Source organism: Taudactylus pleione, unplaced genomic scaffold (assembly GCF_031769625.1).
Source record: "Taudactylus pleione unplaced genomic scaffold, aTauple2 ptg000707l, whole genome shotgun sequence".
NCBI lineage: Eukaryota > Metazoa > Chordata > Amphibia > Anura > Myobatrachidae > Taudactylus > Taudactylus pleione.
The window spans coordinates 1242882-1260981 of record NW_028285109.1 but is presented as its reverse complement, the minus strand read 5'-3'; the positions used below and the strand labels follow the sequence as shown (position 1 = coordinate 1260981).

At 47.7% G+C, this 18100-nt stretch overlaps 1 protein-coding gene across 5 annotated transcripts in view; it reads right to left on the bottom strand.

The window, feature by feature from the left end:
- The window catches only part of AKAP6 (A-kinase anchoring protein 6), a 479843-nt gene that overhangs the window by 271621 nt on the left and 190122 nt on the right, over positions 1–18100 (bottom strand). For all 5 annotated transcript variants that reach the window (XM_088456596.1, XM_088456595.1, XM_088456597.1 and 2 more), the window contains 2 exons: positions 15978–16100; positions 4165–4261 (listed from right to left, as the gene is read on the bottom strand). In XM_088456596.1, the coding sequence (XP_088312722.1) occupies positions 4165–4261; positions 15978–16100 (220 nt within the window). The remainder of the gene's footprint in view (positions 1–4164; positions 4262–15977; positions 16101–18100) is intronic.

Here is an 18100-nt window from a genome sequence, read left to right as displayed (position 1 = left end):
AGTAGACTGTAGATAAGTAGTAAGGTAGGTAGTGTGAAGGTGGGCAGTTGGTACATTTACAGTAGGTAGTTAGGTAGACAGTAGGTATTTAGTATGTAGGCAGGTGGTAGGTAAGTAGAGAGTAGGCAGGTACATAGGTATGTAGTTAATAGGCAGGCAAGCAGATAGTAGGCAGGAGACAGGTAGTATCAATAGTAGGGCACGGGCTCCTCTACCCTCAGCAAACAGCAGGTGCCCTCAAGGGACTGGAAGGCAGGAGGCAGCAGCCGGGGGAAAGACGCTGATCTCGATCCGGGTGGCAACAGCGGGGGGAGGAGTAAAGACCGTCAGAACAGCAGCAGCTTACCTCGGGGGAGAGGAGGCTCAGTGTCCCACGGCAGGGAGTTATCCTCTGTGGGTGTGAGGCAGCAACGGAGGTTAAGACGCTGGTCCCGATCCTGCCATCAGCCATACTCGAGCATAGAACTTGAAGCCAAGTAGACTGGGGTAGGAGCAGCAGTGTGGGCCGACCAATGACACACTCACATCACCGGAGCAGGACCCAGCTTCAGCAGTTTCTTTCTACTCTCTTGGCGTTTGGAGTTTTTTCTGCTTTCTGCGGGAGACGGGTGTAGATGGACGCCTGCCATAGGGGTATGCAGGTTTCAGGGGGTCTCTCAGCCAACAGGAGTGGTGCTCGGGAGAGGCAGCATCAGGGCCGGATTAAGGCTTGTCGGGGCCCCAGGGCAACTAAGTTGCGGGGGGCCCCTTCAAGCCACACAGAGTCGAGCCGAGCCCAGCCGTGCCCCCAGTAGCAGTCTGCCCCAGCAGTGCCCCCAGTAGCAGTCCCCCCTCAACAGTAAACCCCCCAGGAGTACCCCTAGTAGTAATCCCCCTCTATGCTGTGTCCCCCAGTAGTGGCCTAGTAGTCCCCCCAGCAGTGCCACCAGGTGTCCCCCCAGCAGTGCCCCTAGTAGTCCCCACCAGCAGTGCTCCTTGTAGTACCCCCTGCAGTGCCTCGAGTAGTACCCCCTGCAGTGCCCCGAGTAGTAGTACCCCCTGCAGTGCCCCTAGTAGTAGTACCCCCCAGCAGTACCCCTTATAGTACCCCCTGCAGTGCCCCTAGTAGTAGTAGTACCCCCCAGCAGTGCCCCTTGTAGTACCCCTTGCAGTGCCCCTAGTAGTAGTAGTACCGCCCCCAACAGTGCCCCTTGTAGTACCCCCTGCAGTGCCCCTAGTAGTAGTAGTACCCCCCCAGCAGTGCCCCTTGTAGTACCCTCTGCAATGCCCCTAGTAGTAGTACCCCCCCTGCAGTGCCCCTAGTAGTAGTAGTACCCCCCCAGCAGTGCCCCTTGTAGTACCCCCTGCAGTGCCCCTAGTAGTAGTAGTACCCCCCCTGCAGTGCCCCTAGTAGTAGTACCCCCCCAGCAGTGCCCCTAGTAGTAGTAGTACCCCCACCAGACACACACAAAATAACAACTTCCACTTACCTTAATCCCCGCTCCGTTGTCTGCTCCTCCGTCCGGTTGGCTCTGCATGATGGGAGAACTCCCATCAGCCACTGCGGGAGCCGGAAGACGGAGGCTCCGGCAGTGGGAGCAGCAGCCGATGAGAGTCTGACTGACTCTCATTGGCTGCTAAAACAAACACACAGCTGCCGGTGCTGGCGGCTGTGTGTTTGTGCTGTGCACTACCGCCCTGCCCCAAGCTGATGCAGCAGCACTGACTGTGCTGCTGCATGCAACTGCAGAGCACCCTCCTCCCGGGAACAGGTACCGCCGGCACCTGTTATCGGCAGGGTCACATCGACCCTGCGTGGGGGCCCTCTGTGTGTGGGGGCCCAGGGACGACCGCCCCTGTCACCCCCCCCTTAATCCGGCCCTGGGCAGCACAATGCCCCCTCTCCAATGCTGCCTCAGCGTGCCGCCCCTCAGGTCCCGGCAACCTGCCTAAAGTTGCCTAATGGAAGCGCCGGCCCTGGTGATATGATAAACACTCAATCTCAATCTTTATATGGAGCTGCAGCTGCTCCTAACTATCTCTTTACACTGCACTTTTCTTACTATGGTGGTGCCCTGGGGCGGCTTGGCTGGGCCAGTTTTGGGGGGGTCCTGCGCTCTGGATTTGAACCCTAGTATGTTAGGGACCCACCCGAAAGAGGTTACCTGGATATGGTGGGTGGGCCTATAACCTTGGCCATGATTATGCTAAAAACCTCTATTGATTGCAAAAGTCAGGTTGTGCAGTCCAGAAATCTTTCCCATAAACACTCAATCTCCCAATCTCTCTCTCCTCATCCTTCATGGCACAAATGTGATACCCTGCAAATAGCGGGCAGCAGTGACATTTCAGCACTTCAGCCACTAGATTTAAAGCCGCAAATTTTTAAATGGCAAAACCAGGTTGGTTAGCATCTACACTGCAGAAAATCTCTCTGCTGACTGAAACTCGCTATTATATTTTTCCACCCTCTGACCAACATACTAGATTCTTCAACCGTAAAGCAAAAATCTGGTGTTCAACAGGACAGACCCCTTAGCCAGCTAATGGAAACTTATTTGGTTACATAATCAGGGCCGTATTAACCCATGGCTGGGCCCCTAGGCTTTAAGGTACTTCGGGACCTTTCCAGCATTTCAATGTTTCACCGTACTGCAGGTTCTGTATGGTGAGTGTGTCTGGTAGGCTTGAGTAGAAAATGAGCAACAGTATATGCTCTAATACAGCATAGCCAAAAGATGAAACAACAACCATTTGACTCAAACATAATTCTCTACATCAGAACTGTACCTATTGGAAGAGAAAGCGGGACGCCGCTAATCTCTCCCCCACACATAAGCATTGAATCCCCATACTCAATAAGGGCATCAGTACTGCCAATGAAGTGTGCCTATATAGAATATTGAACTATTGACATTTTTTGTACTTGATTTGACAGTCTGCTGAGAATTACTATATGAGTAATATCCTAGGATTAGGGCACATATCCGAGCTATCAAGCACAATCAGTGCACCATAAATGTCTAGAAAGGTTTAGCGCTGAATATTGTATCTTTACAATATATGCCATAAGGGAGGACACCCCTTTTTTATTCAGCAGCTTACCACAAACAATAGGACAGTACAGGGGCGTCTTAAAGAGAGGAGGGGGCCTTTGTGCATTGCCCGTGCTGGGCTCCCTCCTCTCTCCCCGGTGGCTGGCAGCCGACTGACGCGGCTGGCCAGCCACTGGAGCATTAGTAGACTCCGGGCACTAGAGTGTGCCTGGAGTCTACTGTGCATGCGCAGAACACCGGAAAAATGGCCGCGGCCTTTTTACGGTGTTCCATCGTCTGTATTCTGAATAGTGGTGATATCTCCCTGTGGCATGTCTGCAGTGTGGCCTCTACCGATAGTGCAGTCACACACTGGGAATGGAATATGTAAGATGACCCTTGGTGGGGAGAGGGCTCTTCCCGTATGGTGTGCACAACGTACATCTCCCTCACCCTGAAGGTGGTGGTCAGGATTTTGGATGTCCATGTGTGTGTAGTGGCGACGTCCTGCACTATGCACTTGACTTATCAGTAGGCTGCAGTGTCTGTCCTAGTGTGTGCACTCCAGATCTTCAATCCAGTTGGCTCCACCCCTATGCTTGTATCCTTACTCTGCACTCGGTGATTGATCTCTCCTGGGTGGCTATAATCCCACAAATCTTGCAGAATCTCCTGTCCCTGTGTTTGCTGAGGTCTGGAGGAGAGAGAACTTCCACCAGGCAGTGGCAATGACAACAGCTGTGATGGCGGCGGTCACATGTCCTCGAAGTGTGACAACCCTGCCGCTAGTATGCTATTGGTCCGCTGTCATTCCCCCACCACCCCTTCCTCACTGTCTCAAAGCACACCTTAGCTGAATATGAGTGTGTCTTGCAACATCTTCCTGCAGGGCCCCTAGGCTTCATCATAGTCAGCCTTATGAATAATAAGGGCTCTGTACATGATCATCTATCTTGTTAATAAATGAAACACACACACAACCAGTTCCACTGAAACATAGGTGTCAAATTTGTATTTATCTTTGTCTAGATTTGTTGTTTCATCAACATATTAGAGGACAGACATGCTGTCTACAATCTGTCATGCTGTCTTCTGGCATGCAAACCCACAGCTGACATATGGTGCGTCTGCAATGTACGTCCCCCATTACCTGGCCTGTGAGATACAAGCACTTCCATCAGCCTGTGGCCTTCTTCCAGCACTGCATCCTTCAGTGCACAGTGACCATCCACACTCTGCTTAAAGTTCTACAAGAGACAAAGAAGACCCCAGTGAGGGACACATCTTACAAGCACCATCCTGCAATAATCCTGAGCACGAAACATAATGATCGTCAATTGCAGAAATATTTTAACAGTGGAGGAATCTGCATTGCTAAAGAATATCACTAAATATAACAGTATATTATCTATTCAAAGCAAGTTTGGGCCATGCGCCTGCTGCAGCATTTTGTATCCTAGCATGCCCTGACAGCCTATTGCTGGGATTTGTAGTACTACAGTAGCTGGGTAAACACAATTGATATAAATAAAAATATGTTCTAGATCAGATTTTATCTTTTTAAGCCAGGATTCATGATCAAATTCACATAAATACTACTATATTCAATGTTAAGTTACCCATACTCCCATTAAGGATTTAGCGGGTATCCCTCGGGGCAGGTCAGGACTCCCCCCCCAAAAAATTGTTTGTAATGTGCACTGTCCTCTGAGTAATTATGTATGTGCTGAATTACAATAATGCCCATATAGGGCCTGATTCAGATTTGGGAGCAAAAAGGAGGAGGAAATTTGCACCACTGGGAAAACCATGTAGCACTGCAAGTTCAGCAGTTTTAAAATGTGCAGAGAGATTTAGGGCTGATTCAGAGATGTACGCTTATGCAGTCGCAACTGTGATCTCTCACGTATTGCATTGTGAAAATATGCTAATGACTCACTTGCCATCCAGTACTTAGAGACGCCCACTGAAAGCATCTCACATCTGCCGCTATCAGCCTTCTACGTAAGTCTAACATGCCATAGACACAGCGTGTCTCCAGACATTACCCTCCCTCACCTGTGTATTAACACATTCCACTTCCTCACCTCTGAAGTAGCACATTTCCCTCTCTCAACTGTGTTGTTCATTCAATATTCCCCTCCCTCACCTGTGTAGAAATACAATCCCTCCCACACACCTGTAGTAACCTTCACTTATCCCTGTAGTAACTTATTCCCCTCCCTCTCCTTTGTAGTAACACATAAGCCCCCGCTCACCTCTGTAGTTACATATTCCCCTACCTCACTTGTGTAGTAACACATTCCATTCTCTCACCCTGTAGTAACACACTTGACATTCCCCTCCTTCACTTGTGCAGTAAAACATCCCCCTCCCTCCCCGTAACACATTCCCCTCCCTCATCTGTGTAGTAATACATTCCCCTCCCTCACCTCTATAGTAACATATTCCCCTCTCACTGCTGTTGTAACACATTTTCCTCCCTCACCTGTGTAGTAACACATTCCTACCCTCACTCACCTCTGACCTAAGAGCTACTGAGGAATTTGTGAATACACATTTTACCCTTTGCAGTGCTGTCTGCCTCATAAGCCACGTCAGGATCATTCGGCTAGTGGGGGCTCCAGTTGTGGAGCTGCAGCACAGTCATTCAAATAGGGGAGCCACACCAACTGCCAGTGATGTTTGGCAGCAGTTGGGGTGACAGTTGGTGTGGCTCCCCTATTTGAATATTGGACTGTGCTGCAGCCACGATGAGTCAGTCAGGTAGGACATTGCACATGGGAAGGAAATATTTTAGCCCTTTTCACCCCCTTAGGAGTCCAATTTTGAAAAATCCCTGCTTATTGGACACCTACATCATGGAAGGATTATACTCTCCGATTTTCATGTTTCATGTGGACTGGCCATTGATGAGTCAGTCAGAACATTTGATTTTAAATATAATAGATTGCTAGCGGTGGTGACTCAGTGGTGAAGTAGGCTTCTTACGGTAATATACAGGACAGAGGAGAGAACACGTGCAGAGAAAATGCGCATGTGCAGTAGCACACTTGGTCAGAGTAGGGGGTTGCGCTTCCAGTAGTTCCGGTTCTAGAGCCAGAGAGAGGAGGAGACAGCGCAGAGCGCTCTCCTCCAACACCCTCCCTCGCTCAAGGCTTCTGGTTACACATTAATATAACCATTCCACTTTTTGGGTGTCTAACCTGTAACCAAAAACACAGGGTGATATGTAAAACAAAACTTAGAATAACACATCAACATTTTAAATGCATTACAGTCCACAGTTTTGTAGAAAGGCAGTTAGTACATGTGACGTCAGACCTTTGGTCAACATATTAGCAATATCCTCCTCACTTGTCACATATTTTAAGCTGATTAAAGTTCTGTCTACCAGCTCTCGTATAAAATAATGTCTTATGGCAATGTGCATGATGTTTGGTGCTGGAAGACAAGTTAATTGTACCTGCAATGCAACATGCAATGCTAACAGTGTCATTTGAACTAAGAAGACCTAAAGCTCGGTACACACTAGAGCACAGGTTCTCAAACGGTCCTCAGGACCCCAAACAGTGCATGTTTTCCAGGTGTCTTCACAGAAAAAAACAATAAATAATTAGCTCCACCTGTGGATTTTTTAAAATGTGTCAGTGAGTAATGAGTACACCTGCTAGGTGACGTGGAAAACTCGAACTGTGTGGGGTCCTGATGACCGAGTTTGAGAACCACCGCACTAGACGACCTGTGTACCCAGCCGACGTAAGATGCAATGGAACAACATATCGTGGTGAATGACCGCACAAGATGTCGTTCCCCTGCCACATTGAAATGCATGGGGTCGTCAGCCAGATCTTCAGATTGAGCAGCATGTGCGGCAGATCTGTAGATACGACGGAGAACCATGGGGGAGTGCGCATAGTGCATTCACACTGGACTCTCCCTATACCCCGCCCCTGAGCCAGAGGCACCTCAGTTCGTAATAAGCCAAAGACCGGAGGAGGATAAAGAAGAGAGAAGGAAGTCTGGAACACACAGGAATCACATTCTCACATAGAAGGAGACTGAAAAACCGGTGACCAGAGCAAAGCCCATCTGAAGCTAGGAGCGTCAGGGTGGGTGCCCTGTGGACCCTATGGACTTCGAAGAAAGAGCGATAACAAAGGTAAGTTCTTAACATATCTCTCATTTTCTTCTTCAGGGTCCATAGGCTCCACAGGGAGACCTTGGTGATGTCTCAAAGCAGTCCTTTAAGGGTGGGGACGCTCCTGAACTGACAGGAGAATCCGGCACCCAAAGGAAGCATCCTGAGAGGCAAAGGTATCAAATGCATAGAACCTTAAAAAGGTCTGGACAGAAGACCACGTGGCCGCCTTACAAAGCTGAACTGCCGAGGCACCACGGCGACCTGCCCACGATGGACCTACAGACCGAGTAGAATTAGCAGTTACAGAAGGCGGAACAGGAAGGCCCTCTTGAGCCTCAGATATCATCATATGAATCCACCTAGCCAATGTCTGTTTATTGGCTGGCCATCCCTTCTTGTGAAAACTGTAGAAGACAAACAAGGAGTCTGATTTCCGAAGAGAACTGGTACAGTCCACATAAATCCTGAGAGCATGTACCACATCCAATGAGGCCTCACCTGCCAAGAGTTCTGGGGATTGAAAGGCCGGAATAATAATTTCCTCATTAATGTGGAAAGTAGAGACCACCTTAGGAAGGAAACCAGGGCGATTAAAAAATCAGAAATGGGGAGTGACAGGAGAGCACCCCTAAGTCTGACACCCTTCTGGCCAAAGCTATGGCCAAGAGAAAAACAGTCTTAGCTGTCAACCATTTGAGATCCACTGAGGCCAGCGGTTCAAATGGCGGGCTCTGGAGAGCCTTAAGGACAACATCAAAAAACAAATAAGCCACAGGAGGGACAAAGGGAGGCTGAATCCGATGGATACCTTGTAGGAAAGTGTGAATATCCGGTAGAGGAGCAATCCTAAGTTGAAACCAAACTGATAGAGCTGAGACATACACCTTCAGTGAGGCTAAGCGGAGACCAAGATCCAAACCCGCTTGAAGGAAAGTATTGTTATGATATCCAATGCTTACTCCATGTGAAAAATCTAGAACCAGGCTAGCGAGATCTTCTGCTTAGAACTGGGATACATTCACCGGTACTTAGGCGGCCGCCTGGACTTATAGTTCGAGGTAGTAGCAATTCACATGGAGGTACAAAAGGATTCAATGATGAGAGCAACAGTAGGAATGGAGTATGGTTATAAGAGTAGAAAAGGTGGCCTGAGGCCCGTGCTGAAGAGATAGATAATTGATTTGGCTTTGAGAGCCGATGGTTCGGCTTGGAGCCAATGCTGAAGAGCTTGACAATTGATTTGGCTTGGAGAGCTGATGTTGTGGCTTGGGCAGTGAACCAGATACAATGTCCTGACAATTAGTACACAGATTTGAGTACTAGTTTGTGTACAAGTTAGTGTACAAATCAGTGTCCAAAGTCCTGACGGACAGTACATAGATTTGAGTGCAAGTTTGTGTACTGGTTTGTGTACAAAGTAGCATCCACAGTTCTGATGGAATATACATAGGTTTGAGCACAAGTTTGTGTACAGGTTAGTACAAATTAGCATCCAAAGTCCTAATGGACAGTACATAAGTTAGAGTACCGGTTTGTGTACAAGTTTGTGTACAAGTAAGTGTACAAGTTTGTGTACAAATTAGTGTCCACTGACCTGCCGAGAATGCTGATTCGGCTTGGAGGGCCGTCACTGCCGGTGCAGCTAGGAAGCCACAGGTGAGATATGGAAGCCACAGCACAGTACGGGAGTTGATGGTGCGGCTAGGGAGCCATAGGAGAGGCCACAAGAGCCAGAGGCAGCTGGGAGACAGAACCGAGGAAACGGAGATCCTTCCAGCAGAGTCGACAGGATACTGCTCATGCCGCTGAGCCAAGTGAACCCACAGGAACGCTATAGTCGGCGAGGCGGCAAAAGTCCAGTGTGTACAAATAGGAGGATGGACCAATCATGCTGCACTGAGGATGATATTTTTATATCCTGAGACGTGCCGATCGCCTAGCAACAGAAGAAACTGAAGTAACCCCCGTCCTGACTGAGTAATCTGCTTGAAGGAGACAAATCATGACCGCGACTTGTAACAGGTATCCTAAATACCAGAGGGTCATAACCTCTGGGACGACACCACTGAAAATAGGTATGGCACACTCTGTGATATATATTCTGCGAAATGAAAGGGTGTACCCTTGAGAGACCAATTCTCTTACCCAAGTGTCCATCGTGGTTTGACACCAGTACTGGGCAAATTGAAGAAGTCGGCCTTCCACCCTGGGATCCCCCAGGGGGAGGCCCACCTCATCAGGCTGAGGGCTTATCCTCGGACTTGGAAGCCTGACGACGAGCACTCTCTGCCTGTTTCCTGGGTCTGGTAGCCTTTTTGTAGACTGACTGTTTATGAAAGAGCTGAGCCTTAGGCTTTCCTTGGGGCCGATAGGACTGAAAGGACGAGGCCCAAGACCCTAAAGGCATAGGTGCAGAAGCCAGACACGCAGACTTCGCCGCTGCCAATGTGTCAACAATCTTGCCTAAATCAGGCCCAAACAAGATTTTACCATTATAAGGAAGACCTTCCAAACCCTTCTTGGAATCAGCGGCTGCTCTCCAGGAGCGCAGCCACAAGGAACAACGAGGTGCCACTGCAGCAGCTGCAATCCTGGAAGTCAAGAGGCTGACATATAAAGCAGCCTCATTAATATGTACCTACAAGAGTTACCTGATCTCCAGAAACATCCGTAGAAAATGAATCCTCCAGGGAGTCTGCCCAAAATTCCATGGCCCTGGCCACCCATGAGATAGCCATGGCGGGCCTAGCGGCTGCTCCTGAAAGACACAGCAGGGGGTGTTTCCCATTTGGAACAGTGTTCCTCAGGAAAGGGGTAACAGAACGCCAGCACAACTCTTACATGACAGCAGAGGGGGCGCAGCAGTGTGCACATCATCCTCATTGTCAGACATAAAGGCTGAGGAAAAGTACTTGGTATGTGACAACCACACAATTATATTTCTTATAAATGTGAGGTAATATAACCACCCTGACAACAGCCAGTACTGTAAGGGCAGGAGAAATGAGGAAAGGCATAGTAATATACTTGACAGTAATGAAAAAAAGATACAGACAGCGCTAGCACAAGTCACATACAATGCAGAAACACCTGCACAATGGCACTACAGATCAACTACACAGACCCAGTGTCTGGTAGGATATAGTGTTACATACGCTGACCAGGAGGAGAGGTATGTAGGGGGAACGGGCTCCGCGACGTCCTGAGGGAGCTGCGACAAGCCAGATAGAGAAAATGGCCACCAGAGACCTCAGAGTGGGCGTGCCCATAGGAGTATTGCTGCAGACAAGCCTGACCTAAGCAGAAGGCGCACTGAGCTAAGGGGAGGAGCCGCTGTAACAGGGAATGCTGCGTCTCCTGGCCGGCAATTAACCCCTGGGACGCTGGTTCCTGTGCAGCATAAGGTCCCTTGTGGTCTGGTGGAAGCGCAGGGGTACTGGTGGCCTGGCTCCACTTGCCTTCATCCCCTGTCTGTCCCCTGAGACCCGGGGGAAAGGACTGCAACACGCCTTACCTGCTCCCCATAGATCCGGCTGCAGTCAGGGAGTCCCGCTAGGTCTGGCTAGCACAGACCTCAGGGTCCCGCCACCATCCCCAGATCAGTACTGGGGTCGCGGCCTGGCAGGGTGATGGAGTGGCAGCGCGGACATCCAAAGTACAGTATGGTGCTGCCTGCTCTAAGTTATTTCTTGTTAAAAATAAACAATTCCCGTGGGGGCTGTTTTACAGCCCCCACGGCGTTACAGTGACCCAATTCCGGCCAGGCACCAAACGAAACTGAGGTGCCTCTGGCTCAGGGGCGGGGTATATAGAGAGAGAAAAATTAACTTAGTGGTGCCCAGATGTCTAAACCATCACCTACACCCCAAGGTCTCCCTGTGGAGCCTATGGACCCTGAAGAAGAAATACCATAGTATTTATGAATTCATGGTGAAATTTGCCTGCCTCTGCTTTACAGGTTTGAGCTCTAAGTAAATCTGTGTTAAATGAGCATTGTTGCACATAGACACAATTACTGAGAGGACGATGCACACTAATAACCAGTTCTGTTTTTGGGTCCCGACTTGCGCAGAGAGAATCCCAATATATCCTGACTTCTATGTTGAAGGACTCCAGGAACCCTCCTTAACCAGTTTGGTAACAAACAGGAACTGTGAAACTTATTGATAACAGCTACAAATCTATTAGGTGACAGTGGTAAGAAAAAAAAACCAGCAATCATATATAAGATAATACCCTCCTCACTAACACATTGATTATCATTAGGGTTATATTTCAAACTACTTAAACCCTACATAAATGTTTGCTTATTATGACATATGTTGTAAAATTCACAAACATGTATGTAAGTCACCCACAGAGTTACAGGATTTAACATACGTGACCTACACATCCATTTAAAAAACAGATATTTTGCAGTGTCCTAGGGTGGTGTTTCTGATGGGCATAGGGAAATGGCTGTCACATGCTCAGAGTCTCAATTTACTGAAGTCACCGACACAGGGAATGCTGCCATATCGTGGGCTTAACCAATCAGACTTTCATCCGTAAATTCAATGGCAACTAGTTTTTCACGGAAAGGTCACTATTTAAGCCCTTTAAATATAATGACGACTGAGAAAAATACATATTCAGGTCTCATTGATAGACTGCAGCATTACACATGTTGGTTCAGCACACAAAATGGCTGCCTTCACTGTCCATAGCTATTTGTAAAGCTTTGATTTCATGAAAACATATGTTGCTTAAAATGTGTATTCTTATAGACTGTTCTCTTTGTCAGTCGCATGTGTGAATTGCCCCAAATGAGAATTGCCCCACATGAGACACTGATTTATCCATACAGAAACGAATTCAGAGTTGTATGCAAACCCGATAGTTTGCATACAACTCCGATAGTTCCCGATTGGTGCATGTGCAGGATCTGTATTGCGCATGTGCTGATCAGGGGGCGTCGCCCCCTTATTTTGGCCGTGCCGAGGTGTGTCTGCATCTTCTAACGCAGCCTCACTGGCCTCAGCGGTGTGAATTTCATGGCCATCCTCAGTAACCTGATGGTTACTCAGATGACCAATATCCACGTAAATGATCCGATGGCTGTGTCCTTAGACACAGCAGCGGTTCATAGAAGAAGGTAGGAAGCGTCTATGTACACAAGATGCATTCTGTGTCATTAGCATATTATCCCACAGGCGCTGTGTGTAGTACAATGGTTGCTCAAATGGATTCTAGAACGTGGTGCATTACAAAGATTTTACAGATTCCTGCTATTGATAGTTATATACTAGGGGTGAGCGGGTTCGGATTTCTGAAATCCGAACCCCCCCGAGCCCCCCCGATCCGAGTCCGATCCGAGTCAGGCTCGACTTTTCCCGCCTGACTCGGATCTGAAATCGAGGCAAAACGTCATCTTCCCGCCTTCCGAGTCTCGCAGGTTTTGGATCCTATATAAGGTACACACGTCGGCGCCATTTTCTCACTCGGCTGTGGACAGTGAAGAGGGAGGGTGGGAGTTAGGGCTGTGTAGTGTAGTGTAGTGTAGTGCTGCTGTTGTCCACTACTTCAAAGTCCATAGGGGCTGGCTGTGTTGTGCTGTGCTGCTGTTGTTAATAGGGGCTGTGTCCACTACTTCAAAGTCCATAGGGGCTGGCTGGACTGTGTTGTGCAGTCAGTTCTCCATAGGGGCTGTGTCCACTCCAAAGTCCTGTGCAGTGTCCCAGTCCTAAAGGGGTGCTGAAGTGTTGTCCAGGGGGTGCTCTGTCCATCAGGGGTGCTCCCCCCAAGTGCTAAAAAAATAATATATTTTCTGTGTTTGTGAATTGTGTGCGCAGTAGCCGCACGTGCATCAACAAAGTAGTGCCAAGCGTGCGCCTGTGTCATAAGTAAAGGGCCGGCTGGCTTGACCGTTAAGGGTGCTGTAACCCCCGAAAGTACACTCCAGTCCAAACCAAAAAAAAAATTATTTTCTGTGTTTGTGAATTGTGTGCGCAGTAGCCGCACGTGCATCAACAAAGTAGTGCCAAGCGTGCGCCTGTGTCATAAGTAAAGGGCCGGCTGGCTTGACCGTTAAGGGTGCTGTAACCCCCGAAAGTACACTCCAGTCCAAACCAAAAAAAAAATTATTTTCTGTGTTTGTGAATTGTGTGCGCAGTAGCCGCACGTGCATCAACAAAGTAGTGCCAAGCGTGCGCCTGTGTCATAAGTAAAGGGCCGGCTGGCTTGACCGTTAAAGGGTTCTGTAACCCCCAAAGTACACTCCAAACCAAAAAAATATATATTTTCTGTGTTTGTGACTTGTGTGCACTGTGGCTGCACGTGCATCAACAAAGGAGCAGCGCCAAGCGTGCGCCTGTGTCCCATAAGTAAAGAGCCGGCTGGCTCATTTCTTAAAGGGTGGTGTAACCCACAAAGTGCACTACTCTCCAGCAAAAATAAAAAAATATTTTCTGTGTTTGTGTGCGCTTTAGCCGCACGTATATATATCAATATAACATAAATGGAGGACCAAACTTTCTCCGATAAAAATAAAATAGGGAAAGATCAAGAACCACTTCCTCCTAGTGCTGTTGCTGCTGCTGGGAGTTGTTCATCATCCCAGAGAGGAAGTAGGAACATCACTACTTTTACTAAACAATTGACCCTCCAACAGTCCCTAGCGATGAGGATGAAGTACGACAGCAGTCATCCTGAAGCAAAACGTATAACTGAGGCCTTGACTGCTATGTTGGTGTTAGACGTGCGTCCGGTATCCGACATTAGTGCAGTGGGATTTAGACAATTGATGGAGGTAGTGTGTCCTCGGTTCCAAATCCCGTCTAGATTCCACCTGCATCCTCAAAGCAGCAGCGACAAGCGTGCGTCTGTCTGTTAAAGGGTGGTGACACCCTCAAAGTGTGCTACACAAACAATTAAAATATTGTTCTTTTTTTTTCTGTCTTTGTGAATTGTGTGGGCTGTAGCCGCACCTGCATCCTTAAAGCAGCAGCGACAAGCGTGCGTCTGTCTGTTAAAGGGTGGTGACACCCTCAAAGTGTGCTACACAAACAATTAAAATATTGTTCTTTTTTTTTCTGTCTTTGTGAATTGTGTGGGCTGTAGCCGCACCTGCATCCTTAAAGCAGCAGCGACAAGCGTGCGTCTGTCTGTTAAAGGGTGGTGACACCCTCAAAGTGTGCTACACAAACAATTAAAATATTGTTCTTTTTTTTTTGGTCTTTGTGAAATGTGTGGGCTGTAGCCGCACCTGCATCCTTAAAGCAGCAGCGACAAGCGTGCGTCTGTCTGTTAAAGGGTGGTGACACCCTCAAAGTGTGCTACACAAACAATTAAAATATTGTTCTTTTTTTTTCTGTCTTTGTGAATTGTGTGGGCTGTAGCCGCACCTGCATCCTTAAAGCAGCAGCGACAAGCGTGCGTCTGTCTGTTAAAGGGTGGTGACACCTCAAAGTGTTCTACACAAACAATTAAAATATTCTTCTTCTTTTTTCTGTCTTTGTGAATTGTGTGTGCTGTAGCCGCACTTGCATCCTCAAAGCAGCAGCGACAAGCGTGCGTCTGTCTGTTAAAGGGTGGTGTAACCCTCAAAGTGTGCTCCACAAACAATAAAAATATTCTTTTTTTTTTCTGTCTTTGTGAATTGTGTGGGCTGTAGCCGCACTTGAATCCTCAAAGCAGCAGCGACAAGCGTGCGTCTGTCTGTTAAAGGATTACATCGGTGACAGCATCCAAGTAGGCATGTCAGACAGTCCGTACCTGTACTGGCAGGAAAAAGAAGCAATTTGGAGGTCCCTGTACAAACTGGCTCTATTTTACATGAGTTGCCCCCCCTCCAGTGTGTACTCCGAAAGAGTGTTTAGTGCAGCCGGGAACCTTGTCAGCGAAAGGCGTAGGAGGTTGCTTCCACAAAATGTGGAGAAGATGATGTTCATAAAATGAATTATCAACTCTTCCAGGGAGACCAGCCTCCAGAACGTACAGAGGGACCTGTGGTTCCAGCAGGGACGAATTAATACTCTGTGAGGATGAGGATGTACACACTGAAGAGGGTGAGGAATCGGTGGATGAGGAGGATGAGGATGACATCTTGCCTCCGTAGAGCCAGTTTGTGCAGGGACAGATAAATTGCCAGCTTGTTTTGTGGGGGCCCAAACGAACCAATCATTTCAGCCACAGTTGTGTGGCAGACCCTGGCGCTGAAATGATTGGTTTGTTAAAGTGTGCATGTCCTGTTTATACAACATAAGGGTGGGTGGGAGGGCCCAAGGACAATTCCATCTTGCACCTCTTTTTTTTCTTTGCATTATGTACAGTTTGGGGCCTAGTTTTTCAATGCCATCCTGTCTGCCACTGCAGTTTCACGCCTAGATGGGTCACGTGTTTGTGCCGCCCACTTGTGTCGCTTAGCATAGTCATCCAGCTACCTCGGTGCAACCTTTTGGACATAAAAACACTATTGTGAGGTGTGAGGTATTCAGAATAGACTGGAAATGAGTGGAAATTAAGGTTATTGAGGTTAATAATAGCATAGGAGCAGAAAAACCTACAAATTCTGTGATTTTAGCTGTTTTTATGCTTTTTTTTCAAAAAAATACAGATCCAAAACACAAAACCCAGAACCCAAAACACGCAAGGGTGGTTTTGGCAAAACCAATCCAGATCCAAAACACGAAGAAAGATCCAGATCCAAAACCAAAACACAAAACACGAAAAGTGGCCGGTGCACACCCCTATTATATACATAACACTCAACATGTTGCTATGTGACTTTGTTAGTTATAAGATATTTTCCAAATTCGTGGTAAACTGTTCAGTCTCCTCACCAGGTGTGTATGCAGATACAGCTGTAAGGCCTCTGTTTCCGGCAGAGGTGGGGTCCAGTTCTCGGTGGCTTCCATAGCATCTTGCAGCCAGTGTATGAATGTGTCAAGCTTGGATACAAAACCCTGGGATGAAAAAAAGAAAAATGTAATCGAAACAAATCACAAACAACAATAGCGCCATCTGCTGGTCCTTTTTGGTGACTGTTGGTCATGTAAAAGATAAAAGGAATAAACTACTGTACTGTATATCTGTAATATGAAAAACTGTCATAGACCTCTCTTTTCACCACAGAATGTTCAATGTTTCTCTTATTTAAATGACTTTTGCTTATATTTTAGACTTGTCAAAATTTGGTAATTATTTCCTTGCCCACACTGCTGTGCTGAACGGGCACTTCTCAGCTCCTCACATCTCTTAAGCTGGGCACACACCATACAATAGTGCGATCCAGCGCCGGATTAATGCGATGTAATGATACATTGTGCGTACCGTACACACTGCACAATCTGGCATACGTCAGCACGATGCATTGTTACATGCTGCATGTAACATGCATCGTTCATTGCAGCGTCCCATCTGCTGTGCAGAACAGGAGATGGGATGATGCGGTGAACGATGGATCGGACATACACACTATACAATGTGTCGTACTTGCCGACCTCCTAGCTGCCCCATCTGATGCTATGCGTTCGATATATCATTCCAATCCGCATCAGGACCATATATCGTACGACACATCGTATAGTGTGTACCCAGCATTACAGTATACAGGGGCTTTGAATCATTACAATCCTATCATTAAATGTTTAAAGATCTTTATTATCGTGTCATTATTTTCTATTTTAAACATTCTTTGGGGAAAGGGAGGGTGGGGGTGTTGCATGCTTGATCACAAGTGGGCAATATTTAAAGTGAACAAATAGGTGATTATGGGACCTAAAATGCTTTCTGTACATTAGTCAGTTGGAAAACAATAATCAATCACTTATTGTAGACAGTTAAATATGAAATTGAAATATGTAAAGTATGTAAATTTTACATCATCAAATTTAGTGACCGACCTGTTGGAGATTGTGACTGTAACGTCCGTTTGTCCTGCATTGAAAAGGAGATCATTTTGCTTTTGCCCTTCTGCTCCATGGGAGGTTTCTGTCCTCCCTGAGCTCACCTTATTAACAGCTGTATACCAAAACATGTGATATACATAGAAAAGATAAGTATGCATATATTAGGTCATATATACACACGGGCAGCACAATGGCACAGTGGTTCTCACTGTCTCACAGGATGTTTAATTATTCTGACTAGTGCAGCAGTATCTGAATGGAGTTTGTATGTCTATATATATATAGACATTATTTAATTGCAATCACAGGGCCTGATTCTGTAAGGATCATAATTGCAAAGCTGCACTCAGGCATCACGCCCCCTGTGCATTCCTTAACCAAGCCGCATTGTTCAACGCAGCATAGGTTAATCTGCGTACCATCGGCAGGCTGCGGAGACCCGTAGGGTCCCGCACCGGCCACCGCAGTTTAGAGGAAGAGGCCAGGAAATCTCCGTCACCTGACAGAGATCCTGGCCTCTTCCCTCCCCCCAATGGTGGCGACACGCCTCCGTTTCGGGAAACAGAGGGCATCGCCACCCCAAACGGCACCTGCGCAGATTCCCAAACATCGGGAATGCTAGTGCACTGCTGAATCTGGCCCACAACACCTGCGGAGCAGGGATGGATCAAGAGAGGAGAGGGTTCTTGTTTAGTCTCTGCTCTCCAACCCCCCCCCACCACCTCCTCTTTGACTTTTTTGCAGTAGACTTCTGGCAAGTGGCGCTTGTGCTCTGTTCCCAGTTATACCTGCTGCGCCAACATAGAGGTAAGTATTTTTAAAGAGTCGGGGTGTGTGGTGTGAGTGCTCCTGGACCAAGGGGCCCGTGTGCACCGCAAACCCTGAACCCTTTATACAGTACATACGCTTATGCCACAGAGGTAGCGCTGTGTGTTGACTTAAAAACAAGAGATATGGTAAGAACTTACCGTTGTCTGTTTCTACGAAGTCCATAGGGTCCACAGGGTTGACCTTGGGGTATAGCTGGATCTGGATCCATGGGCACCACGCAGTTA